This window comes from Pseudophryne corroboree, chromosome 5 (genome assembly GCF_028390025.1).
Source record: "Pseudophryne corroboree isolate aPseCor3 chromosome 5, aPseCor3.hap2, whole genome shotgun sequence".
NCBI classification, from domain to species: Eukaryota; Metazoa; Chordata; class Amphibia; order Anura; family Myobatrachidae; genus Pseudophryne; species Pseudophryne corroboree.
In genome coordinates, this window is record NC_086448.1 from 228,887,331 (window position 1) to 228,909,435 (window position 22,105).

General features: G+C 47.9%; 1 protein-coding gene across 5 annotated transcripts in view; it reads right to left on the reverse strand.

Annotated features, from left to right (window-relative positions):
• The window catches only part of WDR37 (WD repeat domain 37), a 400,784-nt gene that overhangs the window by 267,765 nt on the left and 110,914 nt on the right, over window positions 1-22,105 (reverse strand). For all 5 annotated transcript variants that reach the window (XM_063922159.1, XM_063922158.1, XM_063922156.1 and 2 more), the window contains one exon: window positions 16,475-16,571. In XM_063922159.1, the coding sequence (XP_063778229.1) occupies window positions 16,475-16,571 (97 nt within the window). The remainder of the gene's footprint in view (window positions 1-16,474; window positions 16,572-22,105) is intronic.

Here is a 22,105-nt window from a genome sequence, read left to right on the forward strand (position 1 = left end):
TCGTGGCCTCTGCCATTGCCACTCTGCTTTTTGTTCCGCCTAGGCGGTTTATGTACGCTACTGCTGTTATACTGTCCGACTGGATCAGTACCGGCAGATTGCGAAGCAGATGTTCCGCTTGAAGAAGGCCGTACTAAATGGCCCTTAATTCCAGAACGTTTATGTGTAGACAAGTTTCCTGGCTTGACCATCTGCCCTGGAAGTTTTCCCCGTGTGTGACTGCCCCCCCAGCCTCGGAGACTCGCATCCATGGTTACATCCCTGTTGTGACACGGGGGAACCCTGATAATGACCTGACTGTGACACAACTTTTGTATTGCGTTGCATACAACCTCCCTGTCCGGAAGAGAAACTGGTATGGTCGATTTGAAAAATCGGCGAAGGGGAACATCCTGAAACTCTAGTTTGTACCCTTAGGACACTATTTCTAAAATCCATGCGTCCAGGTCCGAATGAACCCAGAACTGACTGAAGAGTTTGAGACGTGCCCCCACCAGTGCGGACTGCCGCAGAGGAGCCAGAGCGTTATGCGGTGGACTTGGCAGAAACCGGGGAGGACTTCTGCTCCTGGGAACCTGCCAGTGATCTTTTACCCCTTCCTCTTCCTCTAGTAGCAAGGAAGGAAGAACCTCGGCCTTTCCTGTATTTATTGGGCCGAAAGGACTGCATCTGATAGTGGTGTGTTTTCTTTTGTTGTGAAGGAACGTAAGGCAAAAATGATGACTTACCCGCGGTAGCTGTAGATACCAAATCAGCAAGACCGTCACCAAACAAGACACCACCCTTATATGGGAGAGACTCCAAATTTTTTCTGGAGTCCGCATCAGCATTCCATTGATGGATCCACAATGCTCGTCTAGCTGAGACTGTCATGGCATTGGCCTTTGATCCCAAAAGGCCAATATCTCTCGCCGTTTCTTTCAGGTAGGCCGCAGCGTCCCTGATATGACCCAGTGTCAAAAGGACGCTATCCCCATCTAGGGTATCTATATCAGATGACATGTTATCTGCCCACTTTTCAATAGCACTACTCACCCACGCAGATACAATGGCTGGTCTGAGCAGCGTACCCGTGGTGGCATAAATGGATTTTAATGTATTTTCCTGTTTGCGATCCACAGGGTCCTTAAGGGCTGCCGTATCCGGAGACGGGAGAGCCACCTTTTTAGACCACCGCGATAGGGGCTTGTCCACAATGGGGGGGTGACTCCCACTTTTCCCTATCCCCAGAGGGAAACGGATACGCCACCCGAATCCTTTTGGGAATCTGAAACTTTTTGTCAGGGCTTTCCCAAACCTTTTCAAAAAGAGTGTTCAGTTCATGAGAGGGAGGAAACGTTACCACAGGTTTCTTTTCCTTATACATACAGACCCTTGTATCAGGAACAGCAGGGTCCTCGGAAATATGTAATACGTCTTTTACCGCCACAATCATGTACTGAATGCTCTTTGCTAATTTTGGATCCAATCTGGAATCACTATAGTCGACACTGGAATCAGTGTCCGTGTCGGTATCCGTGTCTGCCAGCTGGGCAAACTAACGTTATTGTGACTCTGAAGGGGTCTGGACCTGTAATAACATCCTCCACAGACTTCTTCCATGCCTGGTTCTGAGATTCCGAATTATCTAATCTCTTACTAATAAGAGCCACATTACCATTCATAACATTCAAAATATTCACCCAATCAGGAGTCGGCGGTGCCGACAGGGTCACTCCCACAGCTGTGTCCCTAATACAGTCTCCTCCTGGGAGGAGCACTCAGCCTCAGACATGTCGACACACATATCCCAAACAGTACACACCGGGTATATAGGGGACAGACACACAGTAAAGTCTGTCAGAGAGACACAGAGGGAGTTTTGCCAGCTCACAACCCAGCGCCTAATCACCGGTTCTGAAACACCAAAAGAATCCCCCAGACCTGCAGCGCTTTTATAATAATATATATATATTGCACCAATATTACTGTGCCCCCCCTCCGTTTTGCACCCTCATATTTATACAGAAGTGTGAGGAAGGACCAGCGTCTCTGCAGCCTTGTGGAGAGGAAAATGGCACTGAGCTGTGAGGACGAAGCACCGCCCCCTTAATGGCGCGCTTCAGTCCCGCTTTTTTGAAATATATTTTTATACTGGCGGGGGTTAGGACAGTGCCTAGGCACTTACGTCCCCTCTTGCCAGTCCATTTTGAGGATTTTCTGCTGCCCAGGGCGCCCCCGCGCCCTGCACCCTGTAGTGCTGCTGTGTGTGGGAGCATGGCGCGCAGCGTGCGATCGCTGTGCGGTACCTCATAAAGCAGTCACTGAAGTCTTCTTGATCTTCTTCTAGTCACCTGTCTTCTGACTTCTGGCTCTGTAAGGGGGTGACGGCCGGCTGCGGGAGCGAGCATCTAGGCGTACCTAGCGATCAAACCCTCAGGAGCTAATGGTGTCCTGTAGCCAGAAGCAGAGCCTTTGTACTCATTGGAAGTAGGTCTTACTTCTCTCCCCTTAGTCCCACGAAGTAGGAAGACTGTTGCTAGCAGTCTCCCTGAAAATAAAAAACCTAACAAAAGTCTTTTTTCCGAGAAACTCAGTAGAGCTCCTCAGTGTGCATCCAGTCTGCCTGGGCACGAGCGTACACAATAAGGAGGGATTTTGAATCCCGGGTAAGACTCATACCAGCCACACCAATCACACCGTATAACTCGTGATCTAAACCCAGTTAACAGTATGATAACTGAGGAGCCTCTAGAAAAGATGGCTCACTACAACAATAACCCGATTTAGTTAACAATAACTATGTACAAGTATTGCAGACAATCCGCACTTGGGATGGGCGCCCAGCATCCACTACGGACTACGAGAAATAGAATTATCGGTAAGTAAATTCTTATTTTCTCTGACGTCCTAGTGGATGCTGGGAACTCAGTAAGGACCATGGGGATTATACCAAAGCTCCCAAACGGGCGGGAGAGTGCGGATGACTCTGCAGCACCGAATGAGAGAACTCCAGGTCCTCCTCAGCCAGGGTATCAAATTTGTAGAATTTAGCAAAACGTGTTTGCCCCTGACCAAGTAGCTGCTCGGCAAAGTTGTAAAGCCGAGACCCCTCGGGCAGCCGCCCAAGATGAGCCCACTTTCCGTGTGGAATGGGCTTTTACAGATTTTGGCTGTGGCAGGCCTGCCACAGAATGTGCAAGCTGAATTGTACTACAAATCCAACGAGCAATAGTCTGCTTAGAAGCAGGAGCACCCAGCTTGTTGGGTGCATACAGGATAAACAGCGAGTCAGATTTTCTGACTCCAGCCGTCCTGGAAACATATATTTTCAGGGCCCTGACAACGTCTAGCAACTTGGAGTCCTCCCAAGTCCCTAGTAGCCGCAGGTACCACAATAGGTTGGTTCAGGTGAAACGCTGAAACCACCTTAGGGAGAAACCGAGGACGAGTCCTCAATTCCGCCCTGTCCGTATGGAAAATCAGATAAGGGCTTTTACAGAATAAAGCCGCCAATTCTGACACGCGCCTGGCCCAGGCCAGGGCCAACATCTTTAAGTGGTTCAAACCAATGTGACTTTTGGAACCCAAAAACTACATTGAGATCCCAAGGTGCCACTGGAGGCACAAAAGGAGGCTGTATATGCAGTACCCCTTTTACAAACGTCTGCACTTCAGGGACTGAAGCTAGTTCTTTCTGGAAGAAAATTGACAGGGCCGAAATTTTAACCTTAATGGACCCCAATTTCAGGCCCATAGACACTCCTGTTTGCAGGAAATGTAGGAATCGACCCAGTTGAAATTCCTCCGTCGGGCCTTACTGGCCTCGCACCACGCATCATATTTTCGCGAAATGCGGTGATAATGTTTTGCGGTTACATCCTTCCTGGCTTTGATCAGGATAGGGATGACTTCATCCGGAATGCCTTTTTTCTTCAGGATCCGGCATTCAACCGCCATGCCGTCAAACGCAGCCGCGGTAAGTCTTGGAACAGACAGGGTCCTTGCTGGAGCAGCTCCCTTCTTAGAGGTAGAGGCCACGGATCCTCCGTGAGCCTCTCTTGAAGTTCCGGGTACCAAGTCCTTCTTGGCAAATCCGGAGCCACGAATATAGTGCTTACTCCTCTCCATCTTATAATTCTCAGTACCTTGGGTATGAGAGGCAGAGGAGGGAAAACATACACTGACTGGTACACCCACGGTGTTACCAGAGCGTCTACAGCTATTGCCTGAGGGTCCCTTGACCTGGCGCAATACCTGTCAAGTTTTTTGTTGAGGCGGGACGCCATCATGTCCACCTTTGGTTTTACCCAACGGTTTATAATCATGTGGAAGACTTCTGGGTGAAGTCCCCATTCTCCCGGGTGGAGGTCGTGTCTGCTGAGGAAGTCTGCTTCCCAGTTGTCCACTCCCGGAATGAATACTGCTGACAGTGCTATCACATGATTTTCCGCCCAGCGAAGAATCCTTGCAGCTTCTGCCATTGACTGCTTCTTGTGCCACCCTGTCTGTTTACGTGGGTGACTGCCGTGATGTTGTCCGACTGGATCAACCCGGCTGACCTTGAAGCAGAGGTCTTGCTAAGCTTAGAGCATTGTAAATGGCTCTTAGCACCAGGATATTTATGTGAAGTGATGTCTCCAGGCTTGACCATAAGCCCTGGAAATTTCTTCCCTGTGTGACTGCTCCCCAGCCTCGCAGGCTGGCATCCGTGGTCACCAGGACCCAGTCCTGAATGCCGAATCTGCGGCCCTCTAGAAGATGAGCACTCTGCAACCACCACAGGAGGGACACCCTTGTCCTTGGTGACCGGGTTATCCGCTGATGCATCTGAAGATGCAACCCCGACCATTTGTTCAGCAGGTCCCACTGGAAAGTTCTTGCGTGGAATCTGCCGAATGGGCTTGCTTCGTAGGAAGCCACCATTTTTCCCAGAACCCTTGTGCATTGATGCACTGAGACTTGGCTCGGTTTTAGGAGGTTCCTGACTAGCTCTGATAACGCCCTGGCTTTCTCCTCCGGGAGAAACACCTTTTTCTGGACTGTGTCCAGAATCATCACTAGGAACAGAAAACGAGTCGTCGGAACCAGCTGCGATTTTGGAATATTGAGAATCCAACCGTGCTGTCGCAACACTACCTGAGATAGTGCTACACCGACCTCCAACTGTTCCCTGGATCTTACCCTTATCAGGAGATCGTCCAAGTAAGGGATAACTAAAACTCCCTTCCTTCGAAGGAGTATCATCATTTCGGCCATTACCTTGGTAAAGACCCGGGGTGCCGTGGACCATCCAACGGCAGCGTCTGAAACTGATAGTGACAGTTCTGTACCACAAACCTGAGGTACCCTTGGTGAGAAGGGTAAATTGGGACATGAAGGTAAGCATCCTTGATGTCCAGAGACACCATGTAGTCCCCTTCTCTTGAATTTGAACCTCTCTATGTAAGTGTTCAAAGATTTCAGATTTAAAATCGGTCTCACCGAGCCGTCCGGCTTCGGTACCACAACAGTGTGGAATAATACCCCTTTCCCTGTTGCAGGAGGGGTACCTTGATTATCACCTGCTGGGAATACAGCTTGTGAATGGCTTCCAAAACTGCCTCCCTGTCTGCTTGTAAAGCCCCAGCGTCATGCTGAGGGCTTGGCAGAGGCGGGAGAGGGCTTCTGTTCCTGGGACCTGGCTGATTTCTGCAGCCTTTTTCCTCTCCCTCTGTCACGGGGCAGAAATGAGGAACCTTTTGCCCACTTGCCCTTATGGGAAAGAAAGGACTGCGCCTGATAATACGGCGTCTTCTTATGTTGAGAGGCGACCTGGGGTAAAAACGTGGATTTCTCAGCTGTTGCCGTGGCCACCAGGTCTGAAAGACCGACCCCAAATAACCCCTCCCCTTTATAAGGCAATACTTCCATATGCCATTTGGAATCCGCATCACCTGACCACTGTCGTGTCCATAACCCTCTTCTGGCAGAAATAGACAGCGCACTTACTCTTGATGCCAGTCGACAAATATCCCGCTGTGCATCACACATATATAGAAATGCATCTTTTAAATGCTCTATAGGCAATAATATACTGTCCCTATCTAGGGTATCAATATTTTCAGTCAGGGAATCCGACCACGCCAACCCAGCACTGCACATCCAGGCTGAGGCGATTGCTGGTCGCAGTATAACACCAGTATGTTGTGTAAATACATTTTAGGATACCCTCCTGCTTTCTAGAGTAGCCGGCTGTCTCATGTCAATCACTGTCTTTTGTAAAGAGCTGACACTGTCTTGTAATTCCTTCCAACAGTTCATCCACTCAGGTGTCGACCCCCTAGGGGGTGACATCCCTATTACAGGCAATTTGCTCCGCCTCCACATAATTTTCCTCCTCATACATTCGACACAAACGTACCGACACACAGCACACACACAGGGAATGCTCTGATAGAGGACAGGACCCCACTAGCCCTTTGGGGAGACAGAGGGAGAGTTTGCCAGCACACACCAGAGCGCTATATATATATATATATATATATATATATATATATATATATATACACAGGGATAACCTTATATAAGTGTTTTTCCCCTTATAGCTGCTGTATTGTTTATACTGCGCCTAATTAGTGCCCCCCTCTCTTTTTTAACCCTTTCTGTAGTGTAGTGACTGCAGGGGAGAGCCAGGGAGCTTCCCTCCAACGGAGCTGTGAGGGAAAATGGCGCCAGTGTGCTGAGGAGATAGGCTCCGCCCCTTTCTCGGCTGCCTTTTCTCCCGTTTTTCAGTGTAATCTGGCAGGGGTTAAAATTCATCCATATAGCCCTGGGGGCTATATGTGATGTATTTTCGCCAGCCAAGGTGTTTTTATTGCTGCTCAGGGCGCCCCCCCATAGCGCCCTGCACCCTCAGTGACCGAAGTGTGAAGTGTGCTGAGGAGCAATGGCGCACAGCTGCAGTGCTGTGCGCTACCTTGGTGAAGACAGGATGTCTTCTGCCGCCGATTTTCCGGACCTCTTCTTGCTTCTGGCTCTGTAAGGGGGCTGGCGGCGCGGCTCTGGGACCGGACTCCATGGCTGGGCCTGTGTTCGATCCCTCTGGAGCTAATGGTGTCCAGTAGCCTAAGAAGCCCAATCCACTCTGCACGCAGGTGAGTTCGCTTCTTCTCCCCTTAGTCCCTCGATGCAGTGAGCCTGTTGCCAGCAGGTCTCACTGAAAATAAAAAACCTAAAACTAAACTTTTCACTAAGCAGCTCAGGAGAGCCCCTAGTGTGCACCCTTCTCGTTCGGGCACAAAAATCTAACTGAGGCTTGGAGGAGGGTCATAGGGGGAGGAGCCAGTGCACACCAGGTAGTCCTAAAGCTTTACTTTTGTGCCCAGTCTCCTGCGGAGCCGCTATTCCCCATGGTCCTTACGGAGTTCCCAGCATCCACTAGGACGTCAGAGAAACTGGAGTCTGGAGGAGGGGCATAGAGGGAGGAGTCAGTTCACACCGTTTCAAAGTCTTAAAGTGCCCATGTCTCCTGCGGATCCAGTCTATACCCCATGGTTCTTACGGTGACCTCAGCATCCTCTAGGACGTATGAGAAGAAAAGAAAAAAAAAAACACAGGTTTTTTAGTACAATGATTTGTTAAGGGCCAGGAATCTACATGTGAGATTAAGAAAAAATATCAAGAAAGAAGGAAACACAAGGTTATGAAGCCATGGTGTTGTGTCTCCTGTTCCGGATATATTAATTTTTAAATAGTTCTAAAATATAGGATTTAATGGTATAATGCTAGGACACTACTTCAAAAAGTCTGCATGGTACATTTTAGCCGGGTGGTCTTCTGTATGCCGGCGGTCGGGCTCCCGGCGCTCAGTATACCGGCGCCGGGAGCCCGACAGCCGGCATACCGACACTTATTTTCCCTCGTGGGGGTCCACGACCCCCATAGAGGGAGAATAAAATAGTGTGGCGCGCGTAGCGCGCCACCGTGCCCGTAGCGTGGCGAGCGCAGCGAGCCCGCAAGGGGCTCATTTGCGCTCGCCACGCTGTCTGTAAGCCGGCGGTCGGGCTCCCGGCGCCGGGATGCTGGTCGCCGGGAGCCCGACCGCCGGCCAGCCGTAGTGAACCCATTTTAGCCAATATTGGACTCATAGTAGCATTATATAACAACATTCCAAAAAGAGCAAATTTACGTGGATTTGTTTTCCTGAAAAATTAAGGAAACACAAGAGTTCCAGTTTTGCAAACTGTTTAACTCTAGAACTACAAACTATGAGTGCTCCAATTTGGGAAACCTATAATACTGACTTTTTCAAGGCATAATGCTACAAAGAAATAATGGGCAGGGGTAAAGTAGTACAAGTTGAGTATCCCATATCCAAATATTCCGAAATATGGAATATTCCGAATTACGGAATTGTTTTAGTGAGTGAGATAGTGAAACCTTTGTTTTCTGATGGCTCAATGTCCACAAACTTTGTTTAATACACAAAGTTATTAAAAATATTGCTAAAATGACCTTCAGGCTGTGTGTATAAGGTGTAAATGAAACATAAGTGCATTCTGTGCTTAGACTTGGGTCCCTTCGCCATGATAATTCATTATGGTATGTAATTATTCCAAAATACGGAAAAATCCGATATCCAAAATTCTTCCAGTCCCAAGCATTTTGGATAAGGGATACTCAACCGTAGTAGAAACTTTCCCAAAGGAGAGTAAAATAGTTTTTCAGAGCAGAGAGGTTGCTAACAGCCTTTTGGGATATATTACAGAGTCCATATTAGTGACTGTCCTCTTCATTTTATTTACATTTCTAACTTCTGAGTGGTAAGGTATCTCACTGCCAGCTAAGGAAAAATAAATAAGCTACTCTGGATGTATACGTGAAGCTCTTCAGATTCGCAATCCTAAAATCCCAATTCATGATTTAGGTTTTCATTTTTCTTTTCTTTTTTATTCATGGGAATGCAGCCAACATTCACTAGGGATCAGAAGTCCCTAGTAAATCCAGAGACTTGTTTCCAGCACACAAAAGGGCTCATGTAGAGCTGAATGTAATCACAATTTTCTGACTTTTTAGATTTTATCTGCATAAGTGCACCACAAATCCTGATGAATCCTTAGCTAGGCCAACTTGCAACTCATTGCACACCAGATATATGGTATTGGGGTGGGGGGGGGGAGTTCAGGTGTGCGTATAAGTGTAGGGGTCTTGTACATCTGCCAAATGTAAAAAATTTAAGTTGATCAGAATGATCAGCCGCAACTTCTGATTGAATAAATCTGAATCCCTCCTACAATACCATTGTAGTGTTGCTGCTACAATCTATTCACGTTATTACAGCACTTTTTTACAAATGGTCCCAAGAAACAAAGCTTATTACCATTTCAATATGCAAAGCCAAGGGATCGCTAATTTTAAATAAGAATTTACTTACCGATAATTCTATTTCTCGTAGTCCGTAGTGGATGCTGGGGACTCCGTCAGGACCATGGGGAATAGCGGCTCCGCAGGAGACAGGGCACAAAAGTAAAAGCTTTAGGATCAGGTGGTGTGCACTGGCTCCTCCCCCTATGACCCTCCTCCAAGCCTCAGTTAGGATACTGTGCCCGGACGAGCGTACACAATAAGGAAGGATTTTGAATCCCGGGTAAGACTCATACCAGCCACACCAATCACACTGTACAACCTGTGATCTGAACCCAGTTAACAGCATGATAACAGCGGAGCCTCTGAAAAGATGGCTCACAACAATAATAACCCGATTTTTGTAACAATAACTATGTACAAGTATTGCAGACAATCCGCACTTGGGATGGGCGCCCAGCATCCACTACGGACTACGAGAAATAGAATTATCGGTAAGTAAATTCTTATTTTCTCTGACGTCCTAAGTGGATGCTGGGGACTCCGTCAGGACCATGGGGATTATACCAAAGCTCCCAAACGGGCGGGAGAGTGCGGATGACTCTGCAGCACCGAATGAGAGAACTCCAGGTCCTCCTCAGCCAGGGTATCAAATTTGTAGAATTTTTCAAACGTGTTTGCCCCTGACCAAGTAGCAGCTCGGCAAAGTTGTAAAGCCGAGACCCCTCGGGCAGCCGCCCAAGATGAGCCCACCTTCCTTGTGGAATGGGCATTTACATATTTTGGCTGTGGCAGGCCTGCCACAGAATGTGCAAGCTGAATTGTACTACACATCCAACTAGCAATCGTCTGCTTAGAAGCAAGAGCACCCAGTTTGTTGGGTGCATACAGGATAACAGCAAGTCAGTTTTCCTGACTCCAGCCGTCCTGGAAACCTATATTTTCAGGGCCCTGAAAACATCTAGCAACTTGGAGTCCTCCAAGTCCCTAGTAGCCGCAGGTACCACAATAAGCTGGTTCAGGTGAAACGCTGACACCACCTTAGGGAGAAACTGGGGACGAGTCCGCAGCTCTGCCCTGTCCGAATGGACAATCGGATATGGGCTTTTGTGAGACAAAGCCGCCAATTCTGACACTCGCCTGGCCGAGGCCAGGGCCAAGAGCATGGTCACTTTCCATGTGAGATATTTCAAATCCACAGATTTGAGCGGTTTAAACCAATGTGATTTGAGGAATCCCAGAACTACGTTGAGATCCCACAGTGCCACTGGAGGCACAAAAGGGGGTTGTATATGCAGTACTCCCTTGACAAACTTCTGGACTTCAGGAACTGAAGCCAATTCTTTCTGGAAGAAAATCGACAGGGCCGAAATTTGAACCTTAATGGACCCCAATTTGAGGCCCATAGACACTCCTGTTTGTAGGAAATGCAGGAATCGACCGAGTTGAAATTCCTCCGTGGGGGCCTTCCTGGCCTCACACCATGCAACATATTTTCGCCAAATGCGGTGATAATGTTGTGCGGTCACCTCCTTCCTGGCTCTGACCAGGGTAGGGATGACCTCTTCCGGAATGCCTTTTTCCCTTAGGATCCGGCGTTCAACCGCCATGCCGTCAAACGCAGCCGCGGTAAGTCTTGGAACAGACATGATCCTTGCTGAAGCAAGTCCCTTCTTAGTATCTCTTGAAGTTCCGGGTACCATCTTGGCCAATCCGGAGCCACGAGTATAGTTCTTACTCCTCTCCGTCTTATAATTCTCAGTACCTTGGGTATGAGAGGCAGAGGAGGGAACACATACACCGACTGGTACGCCCACGGTGTTACCAGAGCGTCCCAGCTATTGCCTGAGGGTCTCTTGACCTGGCGCAATACCTGTCCAGTTTTTTGTTCAGACGGGACGCCATCATGTCCACCTTTGGTCTTTCCCAACGGTTCACAATCATGTGGAAGACTTCCAGATGAAGTCCCCACTCTCCCGGGTGGAGGTCGTTCCTGTTGAGGAAGTCTGCTTCCCAGTTGTCCACTCCCGGAATGAACACCGCTGACAGTGTTATCACATGATTTTTCGCCCAGCGAAGAATCCTTGCTGCCATTGCCCTCCTGCTTCTTGTGCCGCCCTGTCTGTTTACGTGGGCGACTGCCGTGATGTTGTCCGACTGGATCAGCACCGGTTGACTTTGAAGCAGAGGTCTTCCTAGGCTCAGAGCATTGTAAATTGCCCTTAGCTCCAGTATATTTATGTGGAGAGAAGTCTCCAGACTTGACCACACTCCTTGGAAATTTCTTCCCTGTGTGACTGCTCCCCAGCCTCTCAGGCTGGCATCCGTGGTCACCAGAACCCAGTCCTGAATGCCGAATGTGCTGCCCTCTAGTAGATGAGCACTCTGCAGCCACCACAGAAGAGACACCCTTGTCCTTGGAGACAGGATTATCCGCTGATGCGTCTGAAGATGCGATCCGGACCATTCGTCCAGCAGATCCCACTGAAAAATTCTTGCGTGAAATCTGCCGAATGGAATCGCTTCGTAAGAAGCCACCATTTTTCCCAGGACTCTTGTGCATTGATGCACTGACACTTGGCCTGGTTTTAGGAGGTTTCTGACTAGCTCGGATAACTCCCTGGCTTTCTCCTCCGGGAGAAACACCTTTTTTTTTTGGACTGTGTCCAGAATCATGCCTAGGAACAGCAGACGTGTCGTCGGAAACAGCTGCGATTTTGGAATATTTAGAATCCACCCGTGCTGTCGTAGAACTACTTGAGATAGTGCTACTCCGACCTCCAACTGTTCTCTGGACCTTGCCCTTATCAAGAGATCGTCCAAGTAAGGGATAATTAAGACGCCTTTTCTTTGAAGAAGAATCATCATTTCGGCCATTACCTTGGTAAAGACCCGGGGTGCCGTGGACAATCCAAACGGCAGCGTCTGAAACTGATAGTGACAGTTCTGTACCACGAACCTGAGGTACCCTTGGTGAGAAGGGCAAATTGGGACATGGAGGTAAGCATCCTTGATGTCCAGGGACACCATATAGTCCCCTTCTTCCTGGTTCGCTATCACTGCTCTGAGTGACTCCATCTTGATTTGAACCTTTGTATGTAAGTGTTCAAAGATTTCAGATTTAGAATAGGTCTCACCGAGCCGTCTGGCTTCAGTACCACAATATAGTGTGGAATAATACCCCTTTCCTTGTTGTAGGAGGGGTACTTTGATTATCACCTGCTGGGAATACAGCTTGTGAATTGTTTCCAATACTGCCTCCCTGTCGGAGGGAGACGTTGGTAAAGCAGACTTCAGGAACCTGCGAGGGGGAGACGTCTCGAATTTCCAATCTGTACCCCTGGGATACTACTTGTAGGATCCAGGGGTCCACTTGCGAGTGAGCCCACTGCGCGCTGAAACTCTTGAGACGACCCCCCACCGCACCTGAGTCCGCTTGTACGGCCCCAGCGTCATGCTGAGGACTTGGCAGAAGCGGTGGAGGGCTTCTGTTCCTGGGAAGGGGCTGCCTGCTGCAGTCTTCTTCCCTTTCCTCTACCCCTGGGCAGATATGACTGGCCTTTTGCCCGCTTGCCCTTATGGGGACGAAAGGACTGAGGCTGAAAAGACGGTGTCTTTTTCTGCTGAGATGTGACTTGGGGTAAAAAAGGTGGATTTTCCAGCTGTTGCCGTGGCCACCAGGTCCGATGGACCGACCCCAAATAACTCCTCCCCTTTATACGGCAATACTTCCATGTGCCGTTTGGAATCTGCATCACCTGACCACTGTCGTGTCCATAAACATCTTCTGGCAGAAATGGACATCGCACTTACTCTTGATGCCAGAGTGCAAATATCCCTCTGTGCATCTCGCATATATAGAAATGCATCCTTTAAATGCTCTATAGTCAATAAAATACTGTCCCTGTCAAGGGTATCAATATTTTCAGTCAGGGAATCCGACCAAGCCACCCCAGCGCTGCACATCCAGGCTGAGGCGATCGCTGGTCGCAGTATAACACCAGTATGTGTGTATATACTTTTTAGGATATTTTCCAGCCTCCTATCAGCTGGCTCCTTGAGGGCGGCCGTATCTGGAGACGGTAACGCCACTTGTTTTGATAAGCGTGTGAGCGCCTTATCCACCCTAAGGGGTGTTTCCCAACGCGCCCTAACTTCTGGCGGGAAAGGGTATAACGCCAATAATTTTCTATCGGGGGAAACCCACGCATCATCACACACTTCATTTAATTTATCTGATTCAGGAAAAACTACAGGTAGTTTTTTTTACACCCCACATAATACCCTTTTTTGTGGTACTTGTAGTATCAGAAATATGTAACACCTCCTTCATTGCCCTTAACATGTAACGTGTGGCCCTAATGGAAAATACGTTTGTTTCTTCACCGTCGACACTGGAGTCAGTGTCCGTGTCTGTGTCGACCGACTGAGGTAAATGGGCGTTTTAAAGCCCCTGACGGTGTTTGAGACGCCTGGACAGGTACTAATTGGTTTGCCGGCCGTCTTATGTCGTCAACCGACCTTGCAGCGTGTTGACATTATCACGTAATTCCCTAAATAAGCCATCCATTCCGGTGTCGACTCCCTAGAGAGTGACATCACCATTACAGGCAATTGCTCCGCCTCCTCACCAACATCGTCCTCATACATGTCGACACACACGTACCGACACACAGCACACACACAGGGAATGCTCTGATAGAGGACAGGACCCCACTAGCCCTTTGGGGAGACAGAGGGAGAGTTTGCCAGCACACACCAAAACGCTATAATTATACAGGGACAACCTTATATAAGTGTTTTCCCTTATAGCATCTTAATATATAATAATATCGCCAAATAAGTGCCCCCCCTCTCTGTTTTAACCCTGTTTCTGTAGTGCAGTGCAGGGGAGAGCCTGGGAGCCTTCCTAGCAGCGGAGCTGTGTAGGAAAATGGCGCTGTGTGCTGAGGAGAATAGGCCCCGCCCCCTTTTCGGCGGGCTTCTTCTCCCGTTTTTCTGACAACCTGGCAGGGGTTAAATACATCCATATAGCCCCAGAGGCAATATGTGATGTATTTTTAGCCAGCATAGGTACTTTCATTGCTGCCCAGGGCGCCCCCCCCAGCGCCCTGCACCCTCAGTGACCGTTGGTGTGAAGTGTGCTGAGAGCAATGGCGCACAGCTGCCGTGCTGTGCGCTACCTTAAGAAGACTGGGAAGTCTTCAGCCGCCGATTTCTGGACCTCTTCTCTCTTCAGCATCTGCAAGGGGGTCGGCGGCGCGGCTCCGGTGACCCATCCAGGCTGTACCTGTGATCGTCCCTCTGGAGCTAGTGTCCAGTAGCCTAAGAAGCCAATCCATCCTGCACGCAGGTGAGTTCACTTCTTCTCCCCTAAGTCCCTCGTTGCACAGTGAGCCTGTTGCCAGCAGGACTCACTGAAAATAAAAAACCTAACAAAACTTTTACTCTAAGCAGCTCTTTAGGAGAGCCACCTAGATTGCACCCTTCTCGGCCGGGCACAAAAACCTAACTGAGGCTTGGAGGAAGGTCATAGGGGGAGGAGCCAGTGCACACCACCTGATCCTAAAGCTTTTACTTTTGTGCCCTGTCTCCTGCGGAGCCGCTATTCCCCATGGTCCTGACGGAGTCCCCAGCATCCACTTAGGACGTCAGAGAAATATATTTATTGTCTCTGCATTTTGGTCTAATTCCCTTTTATTAATTATTTATTTATTAACAGTTTCTTACATAGCGCAGCATATTCCGTTTCGCTTTACAATTAGTACAACAGTAATAGAACAAAACTGGGCAAAAACAGACAGAGGTACCGCCATCCCTGTTTGGGGGTAAGCAGACGCCCTTTTAAATTTCTAGGGAGTGTCAGGATCACTTGTATGGTACATTACACATTTAGGATCCGTAAACGTTGGTGAACACAAGTGGCGCAATAATTTCTTTCTATTTTTATTATATATATATATATATATATATATACACATACACACACACACACACACACACACATACATACATACATACATATACACACATATATACATACACACCAGCCTGCTGGACAGGGGGTGCCATGAGCCCTTTAACCTGGCATCCAGCACAGGTTGAGGAGGATGCTACTGTGCCGAGTCCCAGCAACCTCCCTGGCCCCACTGCGGCTCTGGACAGACACAGGATGCTTACAAGTAAGAGGGGTATGTAATGTTCCCGCCAGAATCCGATTCTTGCAGGGCGCAGGGGAGCAGCCCATAGACGACACTACTGGGGGCGAGCCCGCCCCCACTACATTGGCGTCACTGATCGGGGCGTACCAAGTATCTATGGAGGAGCTGGGCTTCCTCCAAGCACTCCCTCTCATGTGAATAGATGCCAAGCGCACAGCATCTATTCACACAGTGGCGGCACAGTAGACTGTTTTAGCAGACCACCGCTAAAGGAGCGGGGTACATTATGCCCTTTAAAAATCAGGCACGCGGCGGTGCCTCTGCTCTAAAGTTGGTGCAACTCTCCAAAACAAACCCATGAATAAAACATTCTAGTAATATTAAGGTAAATGAGGAGCACTGCCAACATGATTTACCATTTCCCTTGTGTAAGGATTTACATTGTTTCCAAATGATTACTATCATTAGCAAAAGGCTGGCAATGTAATCCAGAATAACTAGAATTTAGCTTTGCTCAGTCGAATACAGTTATAATAATGATATGCGTTTTATTGGCTGCTATGCATGAATTCAATAGCTGTAGTACCAATCTCTCCAGACTATAGTAAAAGTTGTTGATTTTAAAAAATTCTTCCTCCACACTTTGCAAAGCACTAGGCACCTGAATGTAGCCTGCCTTTAACTTTAGAGACAGAGCTATAAATTAGGTACCTACACTAAAGCCTCTGGCAGACAACAAGCTAGAGTTGTCATTAGAGCATGAGGGCAGGAATATGAAATAATCCCAAATTAGTTAAAACTTGCTCTCTCCAAAGACTGATCAAAATGATTAAATGATTTTGGATACAACTGTGCATTGATGACTTAACTACCAGTTATTTCACTATGCCTTATATTGGTTATCCTTTACGGAATGTTTTTTCTATACATTTATTAATACGCTATAGCATTTCCAGACCTATTAACCAAAATTGTCCTGCAGTACTTACATTCCAAGTTCTCAATGTAGAGGTTCTCAAATTCCCGTTCTATTTGCCCAAAAAGGTCCATGAGTGTATTTCGCACTGATGATGGTAGCTTGGAATCCTATGGGGAAAAAAAAGTAAAAATCAAAAATAAATAAATCTCTCTCATAACTAGTGATGCGCACCGGATATTTTTCGGGTTTTGTGTTTTGGTTTTGGATTCGGTTCCGCGGCCGTGTTTTGGAATCGGACGCGTTTTGGCAAAACCTCCCTGAAATGTTTTTGTCGGATTCGGGTGTGTTTTGGATTCGGTTTTTTTTTTTACAAAAAACCCTCAAAAACAGCTTAAATCATAGAATTTGGGGGTAATTTTGATCCCATAGTATTATTAACCTCAATTACCATAATTTCCACTCATTTCCAGTCTATTCTGAACACCTCACAATATTATTTTTAGTCCTACAATTTGCACCAAGGTCACTGGATGACTAAGCTAAGCGACCCAAGTGGCCGACACAAACACCTGGCCCATCTAGGAGTGGCACTGCAGTGTCAGACAGGATGGCCCATTATTAACCTCAATAACCATAATTTACACTCATTTTCAGTCTATTCTGAACACCTCAAACCTCAATATTATTTTTAGTCCTAAAATTTGCACCGAGGTCGCTGGATGGCTAAGCTAAGCGACACAAGTGGCCGACACAAACACCTGGCCCATCTAGGAGTGGCACTGCAGTGTCAGGCAGGATGGCACTTCAAAAAAATACTCCCCAAACAGCACATGATGCAAAGAAAAAAAGAGGCGCACCAAGGTCGCTGTGTGACTAAGCTAAGCGACCCAAGAGGCCGACACAAACACCTGGCCCATCTAGGAGTGGCATTGCAGTGTCAGACAGGATGGCACTTCAAAAAAATACTCCCCAAACAGCACATGATGCAAAGAAAAATTAAAGAAAAAAAGAGGTGCAAGATGGAATTGTCCTTGGGCCCTCCCACCCACCCTTATGTTGTATAAACAGGACATGCACACTTTAACGAACCCATCATTTCAGCGACAGGGTCTGCCACACGACTGTGACTGAAATGACTGGTTGGTTTGGGCCCCCACCAAAAAAAGAAGCAATCAATCTCTCCTTGCACAAACTGGCTCTACAGAGGCAAGATGTCCACCTCATCATCATCCTCCGATTCCTCACCCCTTTCACTGTGTACATCCCCCTCCTCACAGATTATTAATTCGTCCCCACTGGAATCCACCATCTCAGGTCCCTGTGTACTTTCTGGAGGCAATTGCTGCTGGTGAATGTCTCCACGGAGGAATTGATTATAATTCATTTTGATGAACATCATCTTCTCCACATTTTCTGGAAGTAACCTCGTACGCCGATTGCTGACAAGGTGAGCGGCTGCACTAAACACTCTTTTGGAGTACACACTGGAGGGAGGGCAACTTAGGTAGAATAAAGCCAGTTTGTGCAAGGGCCTCCAAATTGCCTCTTTTTCCTGCCAGTATACATACGGACTGTCTGACGTGCCTACTTGGATGCGGTCACTCATATAATCCTCCACCATTCTTTCAATGGTGAGAGAATCATATGCAGTGACAGTAGACGACATGTCAGTAATCGTTGGCAGGTCCTTCAGTCCGGACCAGATGTCAGCACTCGCTCCAGACTGCCCTGCATCACCGCCAGCGGGTGGGCTCGGAATTCTTAGCCTTTTCCTCGCACCCCCAGTTGCGGGAGAATGTGAAGGAAGAGATGTTGATGGGTCACGTTCCGCTTGACTTGACAATTTTCTCACCAGCAGGTCTTTGAACCTCTGCAGACTTGTGTCTGCCGGAAAGAGAGATACAACGTAGGTTTTAAATCTAGGATCGAGCACGGTGGCCAAAATGTAGTGCTCTGATTTCAACAGATTGACCACCCGTGAATTCTGGTTAAGCGAATTAAGGGCTCCATCCACAAGTCCCACATGCCTAGCGGAATCGCTCTGTTTTAGCTCCTCCTTCAATGTCTCCACCAGCTTCTTCTGCAAAAGCCTGATGAGGGGAATGACCTGACTCAGGCTGGCAGTGTCTGAACTGACTTCACGTGTGGCAAGTTCAAAGGGTTGCAGAACCTTGCACAACGTTGAAATCATTCTCCACTGCGCTTGAGTCAGGTGCATTCCCCCTCCTTTGCCTATATCGTGGGCAGATGTATAGGCTTGAATGGCCTTTTGCTGCTCCTCCATCCTCTGAAGCATATAGAGGGTTGAATTCCACCTCGTTACCACCTCTTGCTTCAGATGATGGCAGGGCAGGTTCAGGAATGTTTGGTGGTGCTCCAGTCTTCGGCACGCGGTGGCTGAATGCCGAAAGTGGCCCGCAATTCTTCGGGCCACCGACAGCATCTCTTGGACGCCCCTGTCGTTTTTTAAATAATTCTGCACCACCAAATTCAATGTCTGTGCAAAACATGGGACGTGCTGGAATTTGCCCAGATGTAATGCACGCATAATATTGCTGGCGTTGTCCGATGTCACAAATCCCCAGGAGAGTCCAATTGGGTAAGCCATTCTGCGATGATGTTCCTTAGTTTCCGTAAGAGGTTGTCAGCTGTGTGCCTCTTCAGGAAAGCGGTGATACAAAGCGTAGCCTGCCTAGGAACGAGTTGGCGTTTGCGAGATGCTGCTACTGGTGCCGCCGCTGCTGTTCTTGCTGCGGGAGGCAATACATCTACCCAGTGGGCTGTCACAGTCATATAGTCCTGAGTCTGCCCTGCTCCACTTGTCCACATGTCCGTGGTTAAGTGGACATTGGGTACAACTGCATTTTTTAGGACACTGGTGACTTTTTCTGAGGTCTGTGTACATTTTCGGTATCGCCTGCCTAGAGAAATGGAACCTACATGGTATTTGGTACCGGGGACACAGTACCTCAATCAAGTCTCTAGTTGCCTCTAAATTAACGGTGGATACCGGAACCACGTTTCTCACCGCCCAGGCTGCCAAGGCCTGAGTTATCCGCTTTGCAGCAGGATGACTGCTGTGATATTTCATCTTCCTCGCAAAGGACTGTTAGAGTCAATTGCTTACTGGAAGTAGTACAAGTGGACTTCCGACTTCCCCTCTGGGATGACGATCAACTCCCAGCAGCAACAGCAGCAGCGCCAGCAGCAGTAGGCGTTACACTCAAGGATGCATCGGAGGAATCCCAGGCAGGAGAGGACTCCTCAGACTTGCCAGTGACATGGCCTACAGGACTATTGGCTTTCCTGTGTAAGGAGGAAATTGACACTGAGGGAGTTGGTGGTGTGGTTTGCAGGAGCTTGGTTACAAGAGGAAGGGATTTAGTTGTCAGTGGACTCCTTCCGCTGTCACCCAAAGTTTTTGAACTTGTCACTGACTTCTGATGAATGCGGTCCAGGTGACGTATAAGGGAGGATGTTCCTAGGTGGTTAACGTCCTTACCCCTACTTATTACAGCTTGACAAAGGCAACACACGGTTTGACACCTGTTGTCCGCATTTCTGTTGAAATAATTCCACACCGAAGAGCTGATTTTTTTTTGTATTTTGACCAGGCATGTAAATGGCCATATTCGTCCCACGGACAACAGGTGTCTCCCCGGGTGCCTGACTTAAACAAACCACCTCACCATCAGAATCCTCCTTGTCAATTTCCTCCCCAGCGCCAGCAACACCCATATCCTCATCCTGGTGTACTTCAACAGTGACATCTTCAATTTGACTATCAGGAACTGGACTGCGGGTGCTCCTTCCAGCACTTGCAGGGGGCGTGCAAATGGTGGAAGGCGCAAGCTCTTCCCGTCCAGTGTTGGGAAGGTCAGGCATCGCAACCGACACAATTGGACTCTCCTTGGGGATTTGTAATTTAGAAGAACGCACAGTTCTTTGCTGTGCTTTTGCCTGCTTAAGTCTTTTCATTTTTCTAGCGAGAGGATGAGTGCTTCCATCCTCATGTGAAGCTGAACCACTAGCCATGAACATAGGCCAGGGCCTCAGCCGTTCCTTGCCACTCCGTGTCGTAAATGGCATATTGGCAAGTTTACGCTTCTCCTCAGACGCTTTAAATTTTTATTTTTGGGTCATTTTACTGAACTTTTGTTTTTTGGATTTTACATGCTCTCTACTATGACATTGGGCATCGGCCTTGGCAGACTACGTTGATGGCATTTCATCGTCTCGGCCATGACTAGTGGCAGCAACTTCAGCACGAGGTGGAAGTGGATCTTGATCTTTCCCTATTTTACCCTCCACATTTTTGTTCTCCATTTTTTAATGTGTGGAATTATATGCCAGTATCAACAGCAATGGCCTACTACTATATATACTGAGCACAACTGAAATGCACCACAGGTATAGAATGTAGATGGATAGTATACTTGACGACACAGAGGTAGGTACAGCAGTGGCCTTCCGTACCGTACTGCTATATATACTGGTGGTCACTGTGTCAGCAAACTGCAAATCTAAAAAGCACCACAGGTATAGAATGTAGATGGATAGTATACTTGACGACAGAGGTAGGTAGAGCAGTGGCCTTCTGTACCGTACTCCTATATATTATATACTGGTGGTCAGCAAAATTATGCACTGTACTCCTACTATATACTGTCTACAATGCAGCACAGATATGGAGTGTTTTTCAGGCAGACAACGTATACTGGTGGTCACTGGTCCGCAAAACTCTGCACTGTACTCCTCCTATATAATATTATACTGGTGGTCCCCAGTCCCCACAATAAAGCAGCACACTGAGCACAGATATGGAGTGTTTTTCAGGCAGACAACGTATACTGGTGGTCACTGTCCGCAAAACTCTGCACTGTACTCCTGCTATATAATACAGCTGCTCCCCAGTCCCCACAATTAAGCAGTGTGAGCACAGATATATGCAGCACACTGAGCACAGATAAGGAGCGTTTTTTTCATGCAGAGAACGTGTAAAACTGGTGGTCACTGATCAGCAAAACTCTGCACTGTACTCCTATATTAATATACAGCTGCTCCCCAGTCCCCACAATTAAGCAATAAGTAAAGCAAGCACAAATATTTGCATCAACAATACACGGAGAGGATGCCAGCCACGTCCTCTCCCTAACATTTCCAATGCACGAGTGAAAATGGCGGCGACGCGCAGCTGCTTATATAGAATCCGAATCTCGCGAGAATCCGACAGCGGGATGATGACGTTCGGGCGCGCTCGGGTTAACCGAGCCATACGGGAGAATCCGAGTATGCCTCGGACCCGTGTGAAAAGGGTGAAGTTCGGGGAGGTTCGGTTTCCGAGAAACCGAACCCGCTCATCACTACTCATAACACAGGTTAGTTTTAGCTAGAACTTTTTAAAACTAAAAACAAAAAAGTTTATTTTCCAATAAATCACCTTTAAAACATAGCAACAAAAATGTATTATTAGACAGTAAACATTATAACAAAAAGAAATAAAAAAATAAAAAAAGTTGACCGATACAATTGTACTATTGCACACATAACAGAGATAGAGGGGTAATATGGAATTGCGGACGAATTCCGTCTGGAATTCGACCGTTTTTTAATTCGACAGTCAGACACCCTCCCGCCGGGACCCGAATTCGACATATTCAATAAAAAACGGATTCGACAGTCCCGCTGTCGAAAAACGGAC